This window comes from Tripterygium wilfordii, chromosome 9, assembly GCF_013401445.1.
Source record: "Tripterygium wilfordii isolate XIE 37 chromosome 9, ASM1340144v1, whole genome shotgun sequence".
NCBI lineage: Eukaryota > Viridiplantae > Streptophyta > Magnoliopsida > Celastrales > Celastraceae > Tripterygium > Tripterygium wilfordii.
In genome coordinates, this window is record NC_052240.1 from 10,756,770 (window position 1) to 10,780,400 (window position 23,631).

Below are 23,631 nucleotides of genomic sequence, written 5' to 3' on the forward strand. Positions count from 1 at the left end.
TATACAAATGAGTTTGATGGAGACTTTTAAAAATTGTAAAAAAGGGTATTTTAAAAAAAAGAAATTAATTATGTTAAGAAAAAGTTAATTAATACTTTCATTATACCAAAAAAATAAAAAATTAATTTATATTTGTCCATTTTCATTTTTATACTGGAATGTATCCTAATTTTTTTTATCTAATTAAATATAATGTTGAAATGCCACGTATATAGAAACAAATTTAAGTCGCACAAGAAACAAAGAGAACCCGAGAGTCATAAAAAGCGACGCCCAGCAGGAGAAGAGGAATCAGAAGACGAACCACTGCGATTTGAGAAGTTTGAAATTTGTATTTGTTAAATTGAGAGAGACGAGAAAAGGGAATTTTAGGAAGAGACCAAACCCTATTGAATGGGGATGGAGGAATTGCAGGCGCAGATATCGCCGGGGGATTCGCGGACGCCAGGGAAAGAGCAGCAAGCGGCCGGAGTCGGGATACTCCTCCAGATCATGATGCTTGTCCTCTCTTTCGTCCTCGGCCATGTCCTTCGCCGTCACAAGTTCTATTATCTTCCTGAAGCCAGCGCTTCTCTTCTCATTGGTACCTTTTCTCATCACCATTTCACGGTTTAATTCTCGCTGCTTCGCTCCTAAACCTTTAACTAAACTCCACTATTCGTATTCTGCCAGGTTTAATTGTTGGCGGACTCGCGAACATTTCTAACACCGAAAGAAGCATCAGGTCAACCGCACTGTTCGTTGTTTTTTAAAATCATTTGGGTTGTGATGTGATTGTGAAACCCTGAACCATGTCTTCTTTTTTTGACTGGATTGCAGGGCGTGGTTTAATTTCCACGAGGAATTTTTCTTCCTCTTCCTGTTGCCTCCCATCATATTATATCCAATATTTTTGTTTTTTTTGTAGTTTTAACTTATCACATTTCATTATTTATGTTGCACTGTTCAATTGCTATGGTTATTTCTTGACACTTCTGTTCGTACTCAATCTGGGTTCAGTCTAGCACCAGTAAGTTTGCTTGACCTCAATTCATTTATCTTCTGATGGTCATGTCCAATTTTGTATGCATTTATCTTCTGTTTTGGTCTGTTACATTGGTCTCACTCATTGTTGTAACCCTTACAGAAACCCTTCTTTTCAAACTTTGGAGCCATTGTCACGTTTGCTATTCTTGGGACCTTTGTAGCTTCAATTGTCACTGGTGTTCTGGTGTAAGTATCTATATACTGTTGATTATTGTGTCCTTGGGACGGTTTTATTGTCCTTCTGACTCTCGTTTACTGGTTCTTTTACAGTTACCTTGGTGGTTTGATGTACCTCATGTACAGACTTCCATTTTTCGAGTGTCTTATGTTTGGTGCTCTTATATCTGCGACCGATCCTGTAACAGTTTTATCTATATTTCAGGTGATTTTATGTCATATTTACACATATTCTTTGTTTAGGTAAAACCATTTGCGTGCTAGTACTACAATGAATGGCATGCATATAAGGATGGAAAATAGTAGATGCATCATCTGCCTCTTCCATGACAAGTTTGACATCTTACTTCTTTTTTCTTTCCCCTCTGTTTTCTATTATATTGCCATATATAGCATGCTGAGGATAGGAAAGATTTCAACATCGTAATGAAAAATGTTGTCAAACTAATAAAATGAAAGCAGAAGTCTATGTCATGTTCAGTGCCCAGGAAAAAACACCATGTTACCATTCGATTTTTTTTCGCTGTAATTATCTAATCCCTAGTGTTGATCGAAAATGGGGGCTAATGATTGAATGTTCTAGTTGGAGAAGTTATGGATACTCATTCTATCTTTATTCAGGTTTTCTGTACTCTGATAAATGTTATTATGTCTATATCATTTTATCTTATTATGCCTTGTGGCATTGTGAGCTCAAAGTATGTAGAATTGATACGAGTTTAGAGAGGAAAATGTATTCCGAACCCTTCTATTATTCTTTACTCGAAGGGTAGATTCGAGTATCTTCTTTTCTTTTTCTTTTTCTCTCACTGCTGGGTTGAATTCGCTCCAGGTTCAATTGTTCGAACCACATAAACAATGGTGTTGGTTGTTCTATTTGAGAAATTTATTTTAAACTTAAAACATAGGCTCAAAGTAGTTATGGGGGTTGGGGGAGGCATGATGCAGTTCCAGGGATGATTTTTGAAGAGAGTCGTGCTTTTTCAAAGAGCAGAGTATTTTTTTAAAATGTACTTCTTTTGTTTTGTTGGAAAGTACTACAGGGAAGTATCTTCTTTGTTTTTTAGACATTAAGTGACACAGGAAGTTGTCGCATAAGAGTTTGGACCATTGCCACTGGTCATTTCTGTCCTCCTACATCCACGGATAACCATATCTGGAATGTGGGTGACCATCCTTGGCATCCTCAAGTACCTCTAACAGTGCCACTGCCCATTTTGTTTTCTCGAAACATTTCCAAATTTACTTTATGAAAAGCAAGGATTCTTAGTTTTTCTTTTTTTATTATGTGCATCCAATAAAGTTTTCTTAAGTTTTGCAATAGAAGACCTTTCTTTTGAGAGTCCAAGATGTAGATATACTAATTTAATGTTAAGTACTTGATCTTCTATCTTCAATTGGTGTTGTCTTATGTTTAAGGTTTTACTTGGCTGTAGTCATGTTGGTCCATGTAATGTGTGTATACACTTATAAGCTCACGTTCCTGGGCAACTCTCTGGAATCTTGATGTTCATTAAATTTGTTATTAGGGAGATAGATAGAAACACCATTAAGTTTAAACATCTTTAAAATTCATCCTCCATCAGCTATTAGGGAACATTTACACATGAAAATTTTTTAACTGCAGGAACTTGGCACAGATACGAATCTTTATGCTTTAGTGTTTGGGGAATCTGTCTTGAATGATGCTGTAAGTTTTTCTTTCTATATTTTTTGTGTACCCGTGCTTGTGTTGAGTGTTTCATTTATCAATATATGATCATTTTAATGTTTGAAATGGCTCTTTTTGTATGTATCGCAATCGATAGATGGCAATATCCTTGTACAGGTATGCAAAGTGTCTGCATTTCTCTCAGTTGCTTTTAGAATATAGTTTAGTTTTGGTTTTAAATCAAACGGTATTTTGGTATGTAGAACAATGTCCTTAGTCAAAAGTCATCCATCATCTGGACAAAACTTCTTCATTGTGGTTGTCAGATTTCTTGAGACCTTTGTTGGCTCAATGTCTGCAGGTCAGTATTGCAGTTTTCTTTTGTTATTCAACTACAAAGTAGTTCCTCACTTCCTCTCTATTTGATACTAGTTACAAGTCTATAACTTAAGGTCAATGTAATAGTGAATTGCATCATAAATTTTATTGATAATATAATATGTTGTCATGGTTCAACATCTATGGCCTGAAAGTTCAACATTAATTCACTCTATTACCTGAGCCAATTCAGGAGTGCTGAGTTGGGGTTCTGTGGATCTAGCATCAGTTCTCCCTGACCCCTTGGATGGATTTTGACAGTATTAGGATCTTGGATTTAGAGTTTTATCAAAGATAGAAAATGTTTGAAGTATACGAACAGAAGATTTCAAAATATACAGAAGATCATTTGAGAGGAAAGAGTTAGGAAGATCTGGAAATCTAGGTTTCTTAGGCTATCACAATTCACAACTATGATCTATAACTATAAGGATTACCTATCTGTAATTAAATTAAGCCCATATTTTGAGTAAATGTACTGCTCATATTTAAAATCAAGTACTAAAAGGTTTAATGGTCTCTAACTATCTCTGTGCTTTGCAAATTATTGTTCTTTTTTCTTAGTAAATTTCATAGAGTTGACATCAAAAAATTGAGAAGGATCTGACTCACCTTAAGATTCATCCACATTTGATGACTAGAATTGAAACGGTGCTGCAATTGAGAATGGTTTAACAATGTTGTCCATTAAATGGAAGGTTCTAGGCTTCTGGCAGATTTGATAAAGTCCTCATTATCCTGCTGATATCTTGGTTGGGTCCTTTTATAAGGATTGCTGGGTTACCATTTTATTTTCTTCTTTTGAAGGTTTACTTTCTGGCTAGATACACTTCAAAACAAAGGTTTAGTGGTTTACAATTTACATATTAAATGTATGGTTTCGTGTGCTTTGATCCCCCAAAACATCATGTGTCCTCTGCAAAGAGAATATAAGAAGCCACCATTTCCCTATTTTGGTGGTGGAGTGTTAGGTCACTGTAATAAAAAAAAAAGAGGAAAAAATCTTGAAATTAGTGAAGTGATCTGGAATTGTCAAAGGAAAACGGGGAAGACAATTCCCAAAGTGTAATACCAGTGGTTCCTTTACATCACACCTAAGGAGGATTACAGAAAAACAACACTCGTGCACAAAACTCCCGCAATGGGCGGGGTCGGGGACAGACAAGTACACAAACCATACCCTCACCTAAGGAGGATTACATCAAACCAAATTTCTTTTCGGAAAATTCTTTTACTTGTATTTATATATCGTTGATTAAAATACGAAAGATTACATCCTTATTTATAGGCTCTTAAGCATTACTAAACCCTTATTCTCTGTTTGGAGCCATGGATTAAAAGGTGGATAGCATAAATTTTATGCTATCCAGCCAAATAATATGGTTGGCTTGTGGATAGATAGTGGAGGGTCATCTATTCAATTCTCTATATCTATTTATGGCCCAATTGTAGCTGCATTTTTTTTTTTGCATCTCTTATCCGTCTCCTATTCTATCGTGTGCTTATCCATTGTGCCAAACAGAGGCTAAGGCCTTTTATTCTTGGGATATTACGACTCCCAGTATGAAACTAGCACAACTCCAACTATGACTATGACTCGACTTAACAAAATCATAATCATCATCGCAATAAATTGGGGTCAGCTACATGAATGCACTCTAGAAATGTAAATGCTTCCCGTTGCTAGGGTAGCATACCTAAGCAAGAGGGTAAAGGATGGCATTTGGAGGGGAATTTCAGATTGGTGGTGAAAATATTTACAGAATACAATGCTCTTTTGGCAACTTTTCTTGTCATGGGCTGTTGATGTAATTGCTTTGTTGGGTAATGTCATGTTGTCTTTTTCTTTTATTATCTGCTACACAATTTTCTGACCCTTACATGTGATTTAGGTTACCTAGGAGCGTGCTAAGCTAGCCACTTCTGAACTTTCACATGTAGTCAAACCTTAACTCCTAATGCCTGCTAAACCATTTTTTCTAGCAAGATTTTTGTTATGGGTTTGGTTGATGTTGTAAGCTCAGAAAACATGCGGAAGTTTAGGGCTTATGAGGTTGATTTGAAAGGAAAGAATTAGGATTGAGAAAAAGAAGGTACTTCTCAAAAGAAAGTATTTTATTTGGAAAACTGCTTCTGGGTGCTCTTCAAAATTTTCTACACGTTGTTGGTTTCATGTTATCCTGATTTTGATGTAAGTGATTTGGCTATACTTTCATCTTGTTTGCATCATTGAGTTTTCTAATATTTTCTTACTCTACAGGTGTTGGAGTTGGATTCACTTCTGCTCTAATATCCTTTTTACTATCGTTGGTGTATATATGATATTTTTATTCTGTACTCTGCTAGCTTTTCAAATGTATTGTGGTAGCCTTAACTTCCAGAACCTTTTTAAGTATGCTGGCCTTGATATCGACAAGTAAGTACGTTGTATTTGCAAAAGTTTTGATGCTTATGAGTTATGATGACTCCAAATTTGTGCCTATAACTTGTAATGACACTTGCATGCCATCCTCTGTTCAGCCTTCAGAACTTGGAGTGCTGCCTTTTTGTTCTCTTTCCATATTTCTCGTAAGAAATCCCATGCTTTATCTTTTGTATATTATAAGCTGTTATATGTCTAAGAACTTAATACATGCTTAATTTAAAATTATCCTGTTCTTGTTAGGTATATGCTTGCAGAAGGAATAGGCCTCTCTGGTATCGTATCGATATTGTTCACGGGAATGGTAAGTGCAATAATGACAACTTTAACAATATAATCATGTATCATGTATTGAATCAATTATATAAAAATGTTAATGTGTAGGTGATGAAGCATTACTCCTTTTCAAATTTGTCGGAGAATTCTCAGCAATTTGTAGCTGGATTTTTCCATTTGTTATCATCATTAGCTGAGACGTTTGTGTAAGGGAGCATTAATTATTGATGTCCTGTATATATTTTTTTGTTCTGTTTATTCAGCAGCTCATGCATCATCATCATCATCAGACTTAATCCCAAGCATTATTGTTCTTTTTTTAATCTGCAGATTTAAGATTCTTTTCTTTAATTTGCAGATTTATATACATGGGTTTTGACATTGCCATGGAACAACACAGCTGGTCACATGTTGGATTTATCTTTTTCTCAATTGTATCCTTTTGTTCTGCCTAAAAATTGAAGTTCATCGACTTTATTATAACCAGAAGGGCCTGTTGGTATACCTTAACTTGCTTTATGATTAGATATTTATTGGAGTTGCAAGGTACGAATGGTGTGCTTGTTACATTTATGACCTTTGACTATTGAAATTATTTGAATTAGAAAAAAACTATTTTTAATATGAATGCTCTTTTTGTTTCTGTCCCAATGCTTGAAATATACTTTTGTTTAATGTTTATGCCTGCTGATATATGGTATTTTGCTTGCTGTCTGAGGAAAATATATGATCAGTTTTTCAATCAATATGCTAGGGCAGCAAATGTCTTTTCTTGCGCATATTTGGTTAATTTGGTACGACCATCCCATCGAAAAATACCTTCAAAACACCAGAAAGCTCTTTGGTACAGTGGTAAGAAGGGTTCAACTATTCTGATCATTAAGTTTTTTCTTTGTTGATATTTGTGATTTGTTTGGATGTCATTAATTTTTGTGGCAATAGGACTTCGAGGGGCTATGGCTTTTGCCCTCGCTCTGCAATCAGTTCATGATCTTCCAGAAGGGCATGGTCAGACTATATTCACTGCTACCACTGCTATAGTCGTTTTGACGGTAGGTAAAACTGACTTTGTAAAGCATCCCATTAAATGTGGTAGAAATGTGCCGTACTATTTTATCTTTATATATTACATTATTACTGTTTTTGTATAGTGACTTCATCTCAGATCTTGGTTGAATGATGGCTTATGAAACTTTATCTTAACATATTAGGGTGTTCGACATGGGTAATATGACCTTTCCTTTTCATTTTGACTTGATGTAGTTATGTAATTTAACTACTTCTGAGCGCAGAAAAGCCATTCTCAGATTGAACCTGACAATTTTGTCTATTTAGTTAAATACTTTATTTTCTATCTCTTTTTACTTCTTTTTTTTTCTGTATAACTGGCCTGATTGCTCTAGTTGTAGAGGATGAAGGATTATATTTCCAAATCTTAGTTGCCTTATGGCAAAACACATGACATATTCATTTTTAGTTCCCACCCCCATGTCATTGTTTCTGCAGAATCACTGGCAACCAAGAAGGAAGTTAGATGGAAGCCATGTCTGTACACCCAAAATTGAGATACATTGAGAACAACTCCTCTTTACTTCTGGTTCATTGAGAGTTAGACTCAGGATCACCCTTAAAGTTTTAGACTGCGTCAAGCTCCATCAACAATGGCCATACGACATCATATATCATTCTATATTGCCTATTTTCATAGACAAGCCATGATAGTTTATTTGTTTTTATTACTTGTTTCTTTGAATTACTTCTAACCTTATAGATAATGTTTCAGGTGTTATTAATTGGAGGTTCTACTGGTACCATGCTTGAAGCTTTACAAGTTGTAGGTGATGGCCATGATAGCCCCTTGGGTGAAGTAAGTTCTGACAAATATAATTTACTAATTACTTCTATGTAACTTGATTCTGCGAGAGAATGTCTATCAATACTACTTGCTAGCTCATGTACCTTCTCTAATATTTTCCTTACTCTCCCTTCTGTTATTCGTTGTTTCTTTATATCTAGGAAATTATAAAAAAAAAATTGTAATTATAGCTGTTGAAGGGTGGGGTGGTTTGTTTCCTTTCCTTTTTTTGGAGGAATTCTTGTGGATGGATTGGTATGGTTTTTCTTTCTCTGTCTTCGTACTTCAATCGGTTGAGATTGTTACTGTGACTTTGGCTCACCATGGCATCATTTGATATGTTATGCCGCATATGGGCTCTGAATATCTGTTTTGAGTAGCCTTTAAGTGGAGTTTGGGTCTTCGTCTGTCCACCTACACGAGCTGAGCTGAACCCAGCCTTATCAAGCCATGCTTCCCGTGCATGGAAGCCATGGCTTAAAATTGACATATTCCTCTTATATTCACTCGTGTTTTGGAAGGTAGATGAAGTCTGGGATGTTTGTGTTTTGATTCATTGTGCTTTCAATTAATAAAGGTTGAGATGGATGAGGCTCAAATATTTTATAACTGCTTCTTCCGTTGTGGCACCTGACAAGTGCCAACTAATATAGCCTATACATGTTCTCGTTTTCAGAGGTTTGATGGTAATAATGGTTACCTGGCTCCTTCGTATAATGAGGAATCAACATCAGGAAACAGGTTGAAGATGAAACTAAAAGAGTTCCACAAGAAGTAACATTTCATTTTTCACCTCTGCACTTTCTTTTGCCAGGTTTTCCTGTGATTCATTCATAAATCCTCCCATTTTGTTTAATGTTTACTGTTTCATTCATGCAGCGCTGCATCCTTCACAGCATTAGATAGAAATTACCTCACCCCATTTTTTACTAGTCACAACGGAGATGAAGAAGAACAAGACCATGGTAAGATAGGCAAATATTAACTTGTGGTAACCATAGTTGCTTCGTGTGAAAAATGCATATTTATTTTGTCATTGAATAAGGTTTTCCATTTAGGTTTAATTATATTTACTACATTACCAGATTTGATCACTGAGAAGCTCTCGTAATTGGTCATTAGATCCTTGTGTTTCAGTGATTGGTTTCAATCCGACTGCCCAAAACTTGTAGGTCGATGATCCAATGGCATATTTTATAAAACTGGTGGTAATACTTTAGCACTTCATTTTCCATTAGTCACACTTTTTTGGCATCAAATTTTTTGTGGTACTTGTTACTATCTCTCTTTAACATTGCTGAGGATGTTACCAGATTGAATTGTCTTGTGGATAGCATCTGCCATTCAGATGATACTAGAAATATTTTTTTGAAGATGATAATAGGAATCCTGTTGCAGCATTTTGTGAATGTAGACATTTTCCTGAAAGGTTAATGTGCTGTTGTCTTGTGTGAAATATATAATTATACATGGGTATCGTGTCTCTCTACATGCAACTCTGCACGACTGAAATTGTTAACAGTTTTTGTAGTTTTTTTGGATGTCTATGTGTTACTGTTATCATAAGATTTATTATTATTATTCTGGTGTTTTAACAGATGGCCCAATGCCCAGTTCTCGAATAGGAGGTTTACGCGGCCATCATTAGTAGTCAAGCATAACGTGACGAGGAACAGTGTGCAAAATTTAGTCAACAATGTAGATAGTTTACACAGGTGGTCCTGGTGCATTCCATTTGGAACGGAGCTGGTTGGTTGAACTGGAGCTATGCACTTACTATTTTCCCGTCCATGCCTCCTGCCTGCTACGCACCTATAATACAAGGTTTCAAACCAAGGGGATAAGTACACAGTATGGACAAATATAGGCGGTTATCTATTGTCCAATTCTTCTATAATGTCTGACAAAACGAGCGGATAAGATTTTATAAATGCTTGATTTGGCCCTGTGTGGCAAATCTGTACTCTAATGCTTCACTTGGTTTGATCACTAACATTATGAATTTTTTACTATGCTTATGTTCTTGCATGAAGATGAATGTTTTGATGTCAATGTGCATGTGTGTGCGCGCACAAGAGATGTTGAAGAGTATTGTTTCGTATGTGCATTTACCATTGTAGTTGCTCTTGTATGGTTCAATGTCCAAACTCACTCTGCAAGACACAGGCAGGTAAGGTAAGTATCCCTGCGCGGCGTCCGGACGAGTAAAATGAAGTGTGGGTTGTAGGAAATGCTTTCAAGTTTTGCTTAATTATCTTCATAAAGTTTTCTTTTGTCTGTTTTGTGTTTTTCTGTGTCCAAGCGGAAAAAAATATACCTATTTAAAACTTTTGTTTTAGGCTAAGCAAATTATTATACTTAAATGTAAATGGTGTTTGAAGTGATTTTTTCTATTTTGAATATGTTTGCGGTTGGAATTCAACTTTGACACACATATGTCTAACTCAGTTAATTGTCAATTGAGTCACCTCTCGTTAAAAGTATAAGTATCTGAATATTCGAATTATTGCCTTGTTATTTTTTCATTTTTTGACAATTTAACTACAATTTTGAACTCTAAACAATCATGCTAATCGAGCCTCTAATCCGAAAATTTTTAAATAAATAATCCACGGTTCTTCCTCAACATAAATAAATAATTATATTTAACGGTTTAATACATTTGGATTTTGCTTTTTGGTTCGGGTCGGATGTACCCGTGACTTACCATATATATGCACAAACGGCGTACCCCTTTTTTGAAAAATTATAACCGTTGGGACTTCTCTCCTTTGCCAACGCCAACGGCTAGTTTTGGGCTTCATATCTTCTGAGAAACTGCCGTCAGAGACTAGTTTGATTTTTTTTATTGATCTAACAGGGGAGAAGATAAAAATGGAGGAGACGATGGTGGATGTTCGGGCTGCCGATGTGGTTGCAGAAGGTTGCAATAGAACTGCGACAACTATGGCGGTGGCTCATCCTCATCCGCCTAGGCGGCCGAGGGTAAGGGAAGTAAGCTCTCGGTTCATGTCTCCGGTGGCATCATTTTCCTCCTCCGGCGATCTGCATCTTCATGCTCTCAAGTCCCCCCTTCCTAATCTTAACAGGCAGCGATCAAGCTCTGCACAGAGGCAGAGACCGCTCGATGAGAATAGCGCTGTTGTTGATTCCACCTCGGAAACCCCTATTCAGAGACGACAGCCTAGTCGCGCGGTGATTAAGCTTTTCAAGGATAACGGAGGAGGAGGAGGCAGATATGGTGGAAACAAGGTCTTCACTCCCTCGAGGCCTGACACCCCAACAGTGACTGCCACGGCATCTTCAACGTCATCAAGACTGCGGCCGATGTTGCAGCGGTCGACCAGTTCAGCTGCCGAAAAGCTGTTGCACTCCAGCGGGATTGGGTTGTCGAATACAGGCAACAATCTCCGATCTTCCATGCCTGAGGGCGCAGAAATGTTGCCAACTGTCTCTGGAAGATTGCTTACCGAGAGAAACATCAACAAGCTTAATGTGACTGGTGGGGATTCTTTAAAACCCTCTTCCTCACCTTGCTCTCGTTCTTTGAATTTTCCATCATCCACTGGCGAAAACCCCACCTTTCATCATTCTATAAAAGGCAGTGAAAGACCAACATCAGCTCTCTCCAAGTCACAACCCAACTCCGTCAAGATGGCCGCGCTTTCTCTCCCTCCAGTGCCGCCTCAGGCAAAGCTAGGGATTGATGCCATCCCAAAGAAAGCAAGGAAAGTTTCCAGTCATCAAGAAGATGTGCATTCTTTGCGAATGCTTCACAACCATTATTTGCAGTGGAGATACGCCAATGCAAAGGCAGAGGCTTCTATGCAAGCTCAGAAAAGAGGAGCTGAGGTAAGTAATTACAGATGCTTTTGCAAGTATGCTAAGTTCAACCTTTTAATCTAGACTTTGCTGAGAGTAAGCATAATGGTATACAAAACTTGATGGGTTAATTCATCCCAACTTGGAATAACTTTGAGAAATCCGAGTACAGAGCATATCCTGTCAATCAAAACTGCCCCAAAATACCAAGAGCAGTAGTTCAAACTACAGATTAACTTCCACTAATAACTATGAAAGTTACACCAGAAAATAGTTTCTATTCTGCAGAGATACAAAGACTACGGAGGAAAAAGATCCACTCTTCTCCGAAAAGGAAGATTACTAAATTCCAACCTAATGTAATGGCCATAAAACAAAAGGCAGAGTGTATGTGTCCATCAGGTCTTTTCTGCTGATAAGATGTCCTTGACCTACACGAATGTGTCAGTACTAGGGGGCTGCTTAAAGATTGCGCTTAATCTTCACTCTAGCACCTTTGCCTTTCGTTCCCTCCTTGACTTCTTGAGTCTTGTGCTAGTCTTTCGTCCAGATGTTCAATTTCGTTGGTGGATTCAATAGAAGCTTGGCCATGGATGGGTTGATCTTGAGAGGATGCTCCTGCGCATCACCTTCACCATTAAAACTCTCTCTTTTTTCATTCATGTGAACAATATCAAAATAGGATTCCTTTTCCTAAGTGAAATGACTTCTATCCTACTTTCTTTGTATTTGAATTGCTTAGTTATGAAGTAGTTGCTTCTTTCCTCCTATGTATCAACTGTTTCTTTTCGCTATAGTTGTCTGCAATAGGCTACCGAAAATACTCGAGTGTCGAGTCTGACATTTTCTTTCATATTATTTCAAGTAATATCAGTCTTTCTAATTCTTCTGTTTTCTTGTAGAGCACACTTTATTCTCTTGTCGTCAAGATATCAGATTTGTACGACTTAGTGAAGCGAAAACGTGCTGAACTTGGACTTCTGCAGAGGTCCAAAACTCTATCCAAAATTCTTGAAACTCAAGTAAGGCTTATATAGCTTGATGAATTATATATGTACTTGTGCGTCCGTCAGTCTTGCACAACCGTCACTTTTATGAAGTTGACTTTTTAATTCTATCCTGCTTGTTATATGCTTAACTAACTGCTTATGAAGAAAACCTCCAAAAGAAAAATCTTTATATACATAGTATTTTTAGTATTTTTCAGCTTTAAAGAACTTACCATCCATTCAATATAAAGGACCTCTTTGTGGTGAGAGTTGTGGCTTTTGCAATTGGATTGTCTGAATGCTAGGTTCAAATGATCTTGAGTGAAATGTAAAAGAATGTTTATATAGCATAGCATTAATCTGCTGCATTTGTCATCTCAAAAATATAAGCAGAGGCAATCAGCATGTATGGAGATCAAATAATTTCCATTGGTTTCTTTTGTACATGTTCAGCCTTTACGGTTGTGCTTCTTTACGCAACTAATAACTTATTTTCTTTCATCATCTCAGAAAAATAAGTAGAGGCGTTGTATAGAGATCGAATAATTACAGTAGGTTTCTATTTTACATGCTAAAGTATTAAAGGTTGTTATTGTTTGCAACTAATCTCTCTCTCTCTCTCTATCTCTCTCTTTTTCCGTTGTCTTTGTTCAATCCAATTTTATACGGAATATTACAGTTTCTGCCATTTAAATTTAGATCACACAATTTTCTTTTTAGTATTAGTTTTGGAGTAATTTGTTTTTGTTTCCTCATCTTATAATTCGAGACCATGACTTAATCCCAGTCACCACCCACAAGTGAGAATTGGTTAGATATATTAATTCTAGTCATGGCTTTTAATTTAGTTATTGAATTTATTTAAACAATAAGGTAAAGTAACCACAATATGGAGATCTTGCAACTTGAATTAGCCTTTTTTGCCTCTCCGCTTCTTTCAGAAGATCTTACAGTGCATGGAACCTTATTGTTTTAAACTTATACTATCTACTCAACTGATTGTAGATGCCATATTTGGAGGAATGGTCTGCTTTTGAGGAGGATTATGTAGTTTCTTTGTCAGAGGCAATCCAAGCATTACTGAATGCTTCAGTTCAAATTCCAGTTGGTGGAAATGTTAGGGTATGATTTTCACCTTGGTCATTCATTGGCCTTACCCGTGCTTTTACATCTAAGTCAAACATCATAGAAGAAATGAATTCATTTCAATCTGATGGTATTCTGATAATGAGATGCATGCATTGCAGGTTGACATCAGAGAGGTAGAAAAAGCGCTTAGCTCTGCAGCAAAGTTGATGGAGACTGTAATGCTCAATGTGCAAGGCTTTATGCCGAAGGTAAGGTGGACGAAAGGCATTTTCCTTATATTAATTAAATTTAAATGGAAGCTTTAGTGATTAGGCATCATGAAAGGAGGAGTGTATTGTGGTTATCCGACTTTAGGTTGAGCCTAAAGGGAAAGTAATTCATTTTGAGAGCTACTGTGCTGAAGTGCATAGGACCAGATGACTTCAGGACAAGAATTGGAATAGAGAGAAAAAAAAATATGTGCAGGTGAACAAGCATAAATGTTGAGAAAACAAGATGATCTATGATATCTGCACATAATTGGTCATAGGGTACTTCGTGAAAACACATTTGTGGCTTGTATAACAAATAAGCAGATATTTTGTCCTTTTGATGTCCGCAAATTTATTTGTTTTTCCTTCCCTAAGAGACAGCCTCTCATGCAGGCTGAAGAAATAGAGAAGTTAATTTCGGAACTAGCAAAGGTAACTGATGGTGAAAAAGCTCTCATTGAAGAATCTGGAAGTCTGCTGTCCAAGACATATGCATCACAGGTTTGCCTCAAGATACTTCTTAGTTTTTCCTGAAACTAAATTTAATCCATCAAAGCTATGAAAGACTTTTTTTTCTTATTTGCTTCAAGGAAGCGCGTATGTGCCCTGCGTACTTGAGATCCTTATCAATCCTACTTCTGTTTCTCCTGGTTTAGAATAAAAATTGTATTGTTATTCAAAAGAAAAGGAGTACTGCACTTCACAGCTGAACCTAAACATATTGCTCCATCGAAAACATTAAAAAGTAGGAAGAACACAGGTTTTTATTGCAAATCTTCTAAGGCAACATATCAATTTATTTTCAACCAATAATTGACCAGTGGGGGTAATGTCTCATTGATAATGAAGTAATGATTTTACTTTGCCAATTTCAAGACTAGCTTCTTGTTCTCTAGTCGATGGAGACTCACTGAGATTGCTTACAGGTTGAAGAATGGAGTGCTCGGAGCCAGCTTATTCAGTTGCATCAAATATGAATATCCCATTTTCTCACTGCGGGAAGGGTGCGAAATAAATCAGACTGATTTGTTTCGATGAAAAGTACAGTATTACATACAATATGAATTCATGAGATCCTGGGGTGTTTTCTCATACCCTATCCCCCTATCCTATAGGAACAACGTTTGAATCAATGGAAGTCTTGGGATGTTAATGTATTTGACCTGATGAACCTCCATGCAAAAGACTCAGCAAATGGCAGAAGAAATTCTTTAATCAGCCTCATTTCTTTTCTACAGTAAGCCATGTTGTGTTTTCTTATCCCATTTTCATCTCTTAATCCTTTGTAAGAAAAGCATGTAAAACGTTTGAAAATAAACTCATAATAATACAAGGAAGTGTGTGTTTTCTTGGTTGTAAGAATCATGGAAGGAGTGATTTGGTTGTAACAATCTTAGACTCTCAATTTTTTTAGCCATGTTTTGTTGGTGTTCGATGAAAAGAAATGACAAAAAAATAATAATTATAGGATTTATTCTCAATAAAAATTAAGAATAAGAAATATGTTTCATTTTATCAATTAGATTTAAGAAATAACCACCACTAGGATATCCAATCGATTTTTCAGTTCGTTCGGTTTGTAAACTAAATCAGTAAAACTGAATTTTTTTCCCATTCGAGAAAAATTAAAATTATAATCAAATCAAACTGTATTACTATGAACATTAAACCAAACTGTTTAAGATAGATTTGTTTGGTTACTAAAAACGATACAATATTGAAAATTCTTTCTTATTTTTTTTATACATGGTTATATAAATGTTTATTGAAAAATACACATAAAAAATATTTTTTATTTCATAGAATTTTTCATTATTTATTAACACATAATTTATTTTGATTTTTAGTTTTAACTAAAATTTGTTTTTAAAAACCAAACCAAAAATAAAAAATAAAAAGAAATTAAAATTACTCTTGATCGTGCTTTTAATAACTAGTAAGTAATCACTATGGTTTAAACGTCACAGAATCTCATATTTTGGATGCTCACATGTTCAATTATTTTAATATCTTAGGACTACTTAAACGCATAATACCCTTACACGCAATTTCTACAATAATTTTAAGGGAAATTAGCTAAAAAGACAATATGGACTAGCTCTATTCCAAGAAGGACAACCCGGTAAAAACATTAGAAAAAGGACAAATATTGCTAACTGACTAAGTTGCCCCTAGTAAAGACATACGTCTCTTCTCTTTTCTCCCATCTCATACGGAAATACCACTGGTAGATCTTCAACCGTGATTTCTAAAAAATCCATCCCTTCGATTGTTCACCATCGATTCTACAACCGCCAACTTGTGCAACCGTCTATTTTGATTTTCCTTATCTACAAAAGAAGCTATACTTGGATCTATGAAGTTTTTGTTTTCGTCTTTTTCAAAAATACTTTCTGTCCAAATGTCATCTTCAAGATTCTCTTCCAACTGCTAAAAATGGGGAAACCATTCAAAATGGTGAAAGAAAGAGCTAAAAAGGAGCATGTACATAAAAAGGTTTTTAGGATTTATATTGTACTGAATACTAAAACCTAACTAAAAATTATATTTGTTTCTTTTTTTTTAATTACATTTTATTCTTGTGTTTCTTGTTGTTGATGATGGATGTGTTTTGGATCTCTGCATATATTAACTTTTTTGAATATGTTTAAATGTTATATGTTTCTCCATAATGTTATATGTTGAACATACTTATCTGTTAGAAATAGATAATATATATTAGAAACAGATAATATATGAAATATATAACATATGAAACAGATCTAAAAAAAACCCAGGAGCCGCCTCCTCCTCTCCCCGATCGGTGCCCCCTCCCCTCCCCCTATTTCCCTCCCCCTTCTCCTTCCCCTCTCCTTCTCTCCTTCTCTCTCTCTCCGTGCCTCCATCTCCTCTTCCTTCTTTCCCATCTTCCTTCTCTTTCTCTCCTTCTCCCCCTTTCCTCTTCTCTGCCTCTTTTCCCCCTCTTCTTTCCTCTTCTTTTCCTCCCATGGGTTAGATATGCCCTTTCTTCACCCAGATATGTTTTATTTTTGTTATGTTTTTGTGATTTTAATAAAGATTTTACAGGGATTCTCTCCTCCAAATTTCGATCTCCTTCAGTTGTCGCGGATCTTCGATCATCGATATTTTCGGTGTTCTGGCGACATTAATTCAGAATTTTAGTGATGAGATTTCAGATCTGAGGGGGTCTGACATCTCTCGTTTGTAGGGTTGTCAAGATCCGGTTGTAGATTCAAGTTGTAATATGTGTTTTTTTGTTTAGTTTTTGTTACCCGACTTAGACCGATAGAGTCGGCTCGTTGGACATTGATTCGGCGGTGTCTGGTGTAATTTGGTGTCGTCTAGCAATGTCTGGCGATGTCCGATTTAGTGTTTGTATTTTATTACTTTGTTCTTGTTTTTTAGTCCTTAGGTTGTATTCCACCTTTAGAGTGTGTTTGGATTGAGGGATTTGGAGGGTAGGGGAGGGGAGGGAAGAGAAGGGAAAAGGAGTTTCCTTCCAATTACCTTGTTTGGATAGTTTATAAAAAATTGAGAGGAGGGATTTGAGGGGATTTGGGAGGAAGATTTCATTAAATTTTTGTCAAAATTCTTTCCTCTCAAAATGGAGTCATTTTGAGGGAAGATATTACTAATTAAGTTACTTATAAGTTTAAAACCTATTTTACCCTTAGACATAACACTTAAACATAAAAAATAAGGATAAACTAGTAAATTAAAATACTTTTCTTTCCTTTCTTTTTTTTATCTATCCAAACATGAGATAGGGAAATGTATTTTCCCTTCCATTCTCTTCCCTTCTCTTCCCTCCCTTTCCCTTCCCTTCCCTTCCCTATCCCCCAAATCCCTCAATCCAAACACACTCTTATGGTGGCCCCAAGTGCCTACAAGGCGCAGTTACTCAATTTATTGGATTACCTAATGCAATAATGTTTATGACCTTCTTTTCAAAACAAAACATATGAAACAAATAACAAATTAGCAGATTCGTGGGAATGGTGAACCACAGCCGTCCGACCACCAATCAAAGCTGCTGACCCACCAAAACAAAGTGTCGGAGTACCACGACCAACCCTCAACTATCACTCGCTGCCGTTAGCTGTTGATTCCACCTGATTTTGACCATGAAGTCACGACTCACCATGAAGAAAAGTGTTAGATCTGGTCGCCGGAGATGCCACCACCATAGGAGTGTAACCCATACCTAGGCGCACCATTCACACCCATTGACTAGCCGGAATAGTCGTCGGAGAAGGAAGCTTAGATTTGGGTGTCAAATGGAGAAGAAGATGGTATTTATGTCAATAAAACAAATTTTTATAAAGTTCTATCCTTTATGGAATATTGATCTAAACTTTATGGAACACAACTTATTGGAACAAAACTTTTAATGGAAGGACCTATGACCATTTTTTTCATAATTTTAACAATATATATACTACTAACAAAAGTACAACTAAATATTAGCAGCATTTCAGAAAATCATATATGTTATCTTTTTTATCCGCATATATACATATACTGCCACAATATATATATATGCACATATATTACTGTCAAAATTGTCTACCAAACGGACCAAGTTTGTTCTCTCTAAAAAGCTCTCAAACTTTCCATGGCAGTATGGGGATCGAGGAGTTGAGATCCAACATTTCCCTTCCTCCCTAGATGTAGATATACTTTTTTTAAGTTTTGTTTTGTAAAGAATAAGGTCCGTTGTTGGGTTTCTTCTCCAATTTGGATCTAGATATTTTTAAGCATTCGTGGTTTCTTGATCATATGTTTTTAGGTGTGATCCATCGACACATATCCATGATGTAAAGTGACGAGGCTCTTAGATCTGGTGGAGTTCGGTCTTGCCAACGTCAAATCTTGATAAGGGGGAAGTCAAAACACTTGATCTAGACCATTTGTATTTGTTTGTTTTTCTATTTCTTTATTTAGTCAGTCCGAATTCATCCTGTGATAGTGTTAATCCTGTTTCATCCCGATGTAGTTTGGATATATTTTGGTGGTGTTGGTTGTTCTTGGGTTTTGGTATCAAACTTTCTAAGCTAGTGTTTGTAATTTCTTAGAGCAACTCCAGTGGTAAAAACTATATCAAGCACTTCAAAATCATTCTCTCTCTTCTACTCTCTCCTACGTGACATAACTTAATTGGGTGAGTAGGTCCCACAATATACACTATTTATCAACACTTTATACTTTTCAACACTTTATACTCATCTTCTTTATTTTCTCTTTCTTACTTTTTATCATCTCTTTCTTACTTTTCATCATCTCTCTTCCTTTTCATTACCTCTCTGTTCCTTTTTATCATCTTTTTCTTCCTTTTCATCATCTCTCTTCACTATTCATCAACTATATACATACTTCATATTTCAAGTGTCATTTTTAACAACAACTTATATTTCAAGTGTCATTATCAAGAAAGTGTGTTTTCAAGTGTTCATTTTCTTCCATTGTAGAACTCCAGCACTCTAAATTTTCCATAAAGTTCACTTTTCAACACTTGAAAATGTGTTATCAAGTGTCCATTGGACATGCTCTTAGACTACTCTCGTGGGACTAGGTGAAATGCGTGATGTCATGGAAGGAAATGTTAGGGTTTATACCCTTTCAAAAAAAAAAGAAAAAGGACCAAGTTTGTTTAAATTTTATAATTATATTAGTTTCCAGCTAATTCTAAATGCCAAAGATAGGGAGAAAAAAGTAAATAAAAAGCGAGATCTGCAGAAAGAAGGAAAGGGAAACATAATTCCTGCCACAGACAGCATAGCCATCACGATTTGAGCGAAGAAGAGGAAGACAAGGGAAGATGGCGCTGAAGTTTCTAAACAAGAAAGGATGGCACACGGGGAGTCTGAGGAACATCGAGAACGTGTGGAAGGCAGAGCAGAAACACGATCAGGAGCAGAAGAAGTTGGAGGAGCTCCGGAAGCAGATTCGCGAGGAGAGGGAGCGCTCTGAGTTTCGTCTTCTCCAGGAGCAAGCTGGTCTCGTTCCGTAAGTATCGATAAATTCTTCGTTTATCTTCTTTCCTTCTCTTCTTTCTTCTCTCTTAGGGTTAGGGTTTTCCGATTATTACTCTATCTAGTTATTCGATTTAATTTTGCTTAATTTGCTCGCAGTAAGCAGGAGCGATTGGATTTTCTGTATGATTCCGGCCTTTCCGTAGGTAGGGGCGCTGGTAGCTCTGATAAGGGCGGTGTAGGAGTAGCTTTCAAGGCTGCCGAAGAAGCCCTCTCATCGAAGCCTGCCAGCACCGATGCTAGTGCATCCAACAAGCAGGCACCTGTGCTCGGTGCTTTATTCGAGGACAAGCCTCAGTCTGCCAACGATGCCTGGCGCAAGCTCCATTCTGATCCTCTGCTTATGATTAGGCAGCGTGAGCAAGAATCGCTCGCCCGTATCAAGAACAATCCTGTACAGATGGCTATCATTCGCAAGTCTGTAAGTTCCTCGACTCTCTCCATCTAAAATCCCTTTTTCTCTTTATTTATGTTTTTCCAAATTTCCTGTCTGATGGTGCACGAATTTTATGGAGAGAATCCACACCTTCATGAAAGAGAATAAAACATAGTCTTCTTGGTAAGGTTGTTTTCTCAATTTAATTACGAACCACTGCTTGACAATTAGATTGTGGAAGACATAGCATCAATGCAAGTAAGTTTGAAAATTGTGTTTAGGTGAATTATAGGTTTCACCGATGAGATTAGATTAACCTTTGATAGCCTCGAGGTTAGAAGAATTATATTAGCCAATAGATGCCATTGATGCAAACATGAGGAAGAAACATTTAATCACGTCCTTTTACCTTGTGAGTGGACCATGAAATCTGGAGCGGGACGGTGATGATGCTCGGGCTAGTTGAAACCGTTAAGGAGTAGTTCTGTGTATGGAAATTTTATCCTAAACAAACAAATAGAAAGGATTTGATCAGTGTATGACTGGCTGGCCATTTTCTGGTTGAGCTGGAGGGAGGGAAACAGACAGACTTCTGTGTGTCTCCTTACTCATAACATGTGTACTGATTTTGATACTTTGGGTGCTCTTATGATAACCAGCTCCTCGAGGCCATATGTTGATAAGAACCCAACCACCAACACATGACACCCAAGGCCCAACTCCCACCCACTCATGGGCTGAGCTGTCCCAAAGGCCCACAGGCCCAACCTGGGTATACCCTGGTCCAATCCTCCTTAAAAACCTTGGGTACCATGTGAAGGGGTGGGCACACTTATAAAGTGCACCCTCATGCCCACATCTTTCAATGTGGTATTTATCAATACCACCCCCTTCGAGACCAACGCCCACGTTGGTCGAGCACCATGGCCGACATTGGGGCGCACCCCGTCGAAAACCATGGCCGGCCACTCCGTAGGGGCCGCCTCGAAGGTGAGGATCGACATGCTCCGATACCATTGATAAGAACCCAACCACCAACACATGACACCCAAGGCCCAACTCCCACCCACTCATGAGTTGAGCTGTCCCAAAGGCCCACAGGCCCAACCTGGGTATACCCTGGTCCAATCCTCCTTAAAAACCTTGGGTACCATGTGAAGGGGTGGGCACACTTATAAAGTGCACCCTCATGCCTACATCTTTCAATGTGGTATTTATCATGTCTTGCCTCTTTGTTATATATTCTTGTGCACCTCTTGTGCCTTTTGAATAAATGTATGTTCTACTAGAATAAAAGAAATAAAAGATATGAGTGGCAGCTTTAAAAACATGTACTTTGCTGGAATTTGTGGGCAAACATAACTTGAAAGCTCTGCTTAGCATATGATTTTGGTGGAGCGCTTCATATAAAAGAGATTTTATGATAAGTGCTTTTAGAAACAATTATTGCTATTTGTTTAGCGTATTCCTTAGAGAGCTGTTTTAATGGATAAGAGCCATCTCTTTTTGAAGGATTAATGATGAAAGAGAAAGAAAGGGGTACGTTTGTATTTAAGAATATTAGATGATATTTTGTTCAAAAGGTTTTAATTCATTAATCTTTACTTTTCCTCATCCCTTCAAAAGCTGCACATCTCTAACTTTCAGGGTATCATCTTTTATCCTCTCTTCTTAGAAGTGTTTTTCTAATTCTAGGCTACTATTAATTTATGTTAACATATTTGAAGTTCTGTAAGATAAACTCAATGCAAAGCGGTACCAAAAGGGCATGAAGTAAATTAGAGTCCAATTAGCAGATTCCAAAATGGCAAAGCATTTGTCCATTTCTCCTTGGGGCATTCTTGTGTTCATTCAATGTTGAAGATTATGTATTGCAAGGGTGGCCATTATTCTGATGCTACTTATCTGCTGAAGAGAGGGAAATGAATGCACGACATTGCTCTTTTCTCCATAAATGACTTTTTATGATTGTTAAAACTAGTTACCTTCAGATTTTTGGACAGAAGAATATGCACACATCCATTACTTGTATGGCAACTAAAGCTGTCTTCTTGCTGATGAGTTTTGACAGGTTGAAACAACTGAACAGAAGGAAACTCAAAATAAAAAGGAAAGACGAAAGAAGCACCAACGTAGTAGTTCAAGGCATCATAGAAGCTCGTCACCAAGAAAAGATTCAGATTCAGGACATATCACTATAGAAAGGGAGAAAGGAAGCAAGACTGGAGATTACAAGAGTTCTAAGTACAATGATCATCATGGTAGAGCTCGATTGAGTTTGGCAGATGAATCTAGTGAAGGAGAGCATGAAAACAAAAATAAGGATTACAAGACTTCAAAATACAGAGAGCAGTCTGCTAATGGCCCATCACACCTGATGAGAGCTAGGAGAAGTGATGACCATGATGCTGTTAGCAGGGGTCGTAACTCAAAGCATGAAGAATATTCTACCAGAAAGGATAGAGTAAGCACAAGTTCTTATGGAGCAGAGTCCTTTTCTCCCTTGGCAAAACCCCCACGTGGACCGCATTATAAGCGCAGGGATGGTAATTCCAGACCTACTGATGAAGAGCGAGCCGCTAGGCTGCTGGAGATGCAAATGGACGGTGAGTTGCACGAAGAGCAAAGATGGAAACGTTTGAAGAAGGCTGAGGAGGATGATTCACGAGAAGCTTCTCGAGCAGACACATCTGGTTCAAGGAGCTTTTTGGATGCTGCCCACAGAAGTGTGTATGGTGCTGGGAAGGGAGGAAGCTCATCAATAGAAGAAAGTGTACGTCGCAGAACACATTACTCGCAGGGAAGGTCTGAAGCAGGTGAAGGCAATGCCTTTAGGAGATGATTGTACTTGTTTGTATCCTGTGTCATTGTCATTGTCATTGTGAAGCTTAGTGATTCCAGCTGCTGCTGCACATTTCTGTGCAATTGCTTCTCTTTATGCGCCTGCGTTTTCTCTAGCTACATCATTGTAATAAAAGCTGCTGACCTTAATGTCCGTTTTATTTTTAGTATCTTCTTGCTTAAAGAAAAATCCTTACACTCTCCAGGTTAGGGGTTTGAGTACTGTCTAATGTGAGACTTTTTTTTTAATGAATGGTATTGATTTTGATGTTAGTTGTTTTTAGCATGTGAGTGTTTTTTTTCTTTTTCAAATTTGTTCCAAATCCTAAGTAGTAGTTACTAGTAGTCCAATAGTTTTTTTTTTTTTTTTTTTTTTTTGAGGAAAACCTGATTGTATTAACCAAGCATGGAGACACCATGAAAGTAAGCCTGTCTTACAGACACAG

The 23,631-nt window shown here is 37.1% G+C and overlaps 3 protein-coding genes across 4 annotated transcripts; all 3 read left to right on the forward strand.

The window, feature by feature from the left end:
* The first annotated feature begins 247 nt into the window (after positions 1-247).
* LOC120006113 (sodium/hydrogen exchanger 6) lies at positions 248-9,877 on the forward strand. The gene is made up of 22 exons (XM_038856008.1): positions 248-583; positions 673-724; positions 820-879; positions 985-1,009; positions 1,127-1,212; positions 1,297-1,408; positions 2,831-2,893; positions 3,012-3,031; positions 3,118-3,215; positions 5,493-5,521; positions 5,617-5,648; positions 5,753-5,800; positions 5,898-5,958; positions 6,039-6,136; positions 6,289-6,364; positions 6,457-6,476; positions 6,685-6,782; positions 6,873-6,982; positions 7,714-7,797; positions 8,462-8,559; positions 8,665-8,750; positions 9,384-9,877. Exons 1-22 carry the CDS (start codon positions 394-396, stop codon positions 9,431-9,433), a joined length of 1,596 nt encoding a protein of 531 aa, XP_038711936.1. The 5' UTR covers positions 248-393; the 3' UTR covers positions 9,434-9,877.
* Positions 9,878-10,548: 671 nt separating this feature from the next.
* LOC120005137 (protein ENDOSPERM DEFECTIVE 1-like) lies at positions 10,549-15,343 on the forward strand. Of its 2 annotated transcripts, XM_038854610.1 has the most exons (7): positions 10,549-11,637; positions 12,510-12,629; positions 13,602-13,718; positions 13,844-13,933; positions 14,330-14,437; positions 14,863-14,940; positions 15,052-15,343. In XM_038854610.1, exons 1-6 carry the CDS (start codon positions 10,660-10,662, stop codon positions 14,911-14,913), a joined length of 1,464 nt encoding a protein of 487 aa, XP_038710538.1. In that variant the 5' UTR covers positions 10,549-10,659; the 3' UTR covers positions 14,914-14,940; positions 15,052-15,343. The 2 variants fall into 2 exon arrangements, with proteins under 2 accessions (XP_038710538.1, XP_038710537.1); XM_038854609.1 differs by having other exon boundaries at positions 14,863-15,154.
* Positions 15,344-19,660: 4,317 nt separating this feature from the next.
* Positions 19,661-23,468, forward strand: LOC120006127 (pre-mRNA-splicing factor CWC25 homolog). Its single transcript, XM_038856030.1, has 3 exons — positions 19,661-19,942; positions 20,068-20,389; positions 22,416-23,468. The coding sequence occupies exons 1-3, from the start codon at positions 19,755-19,757 to the stop codon at positions 23,184-23,186; spliced, it is 1,281 nt and encodes a 426-aa protein (XP_038711958.1). The 5' UTR covers positions 19,661-19,754; the 3' UTR covers positions 23,187-23,468.
* Positions 23,469-23,631: the final 163 nt, after the last annotated feature.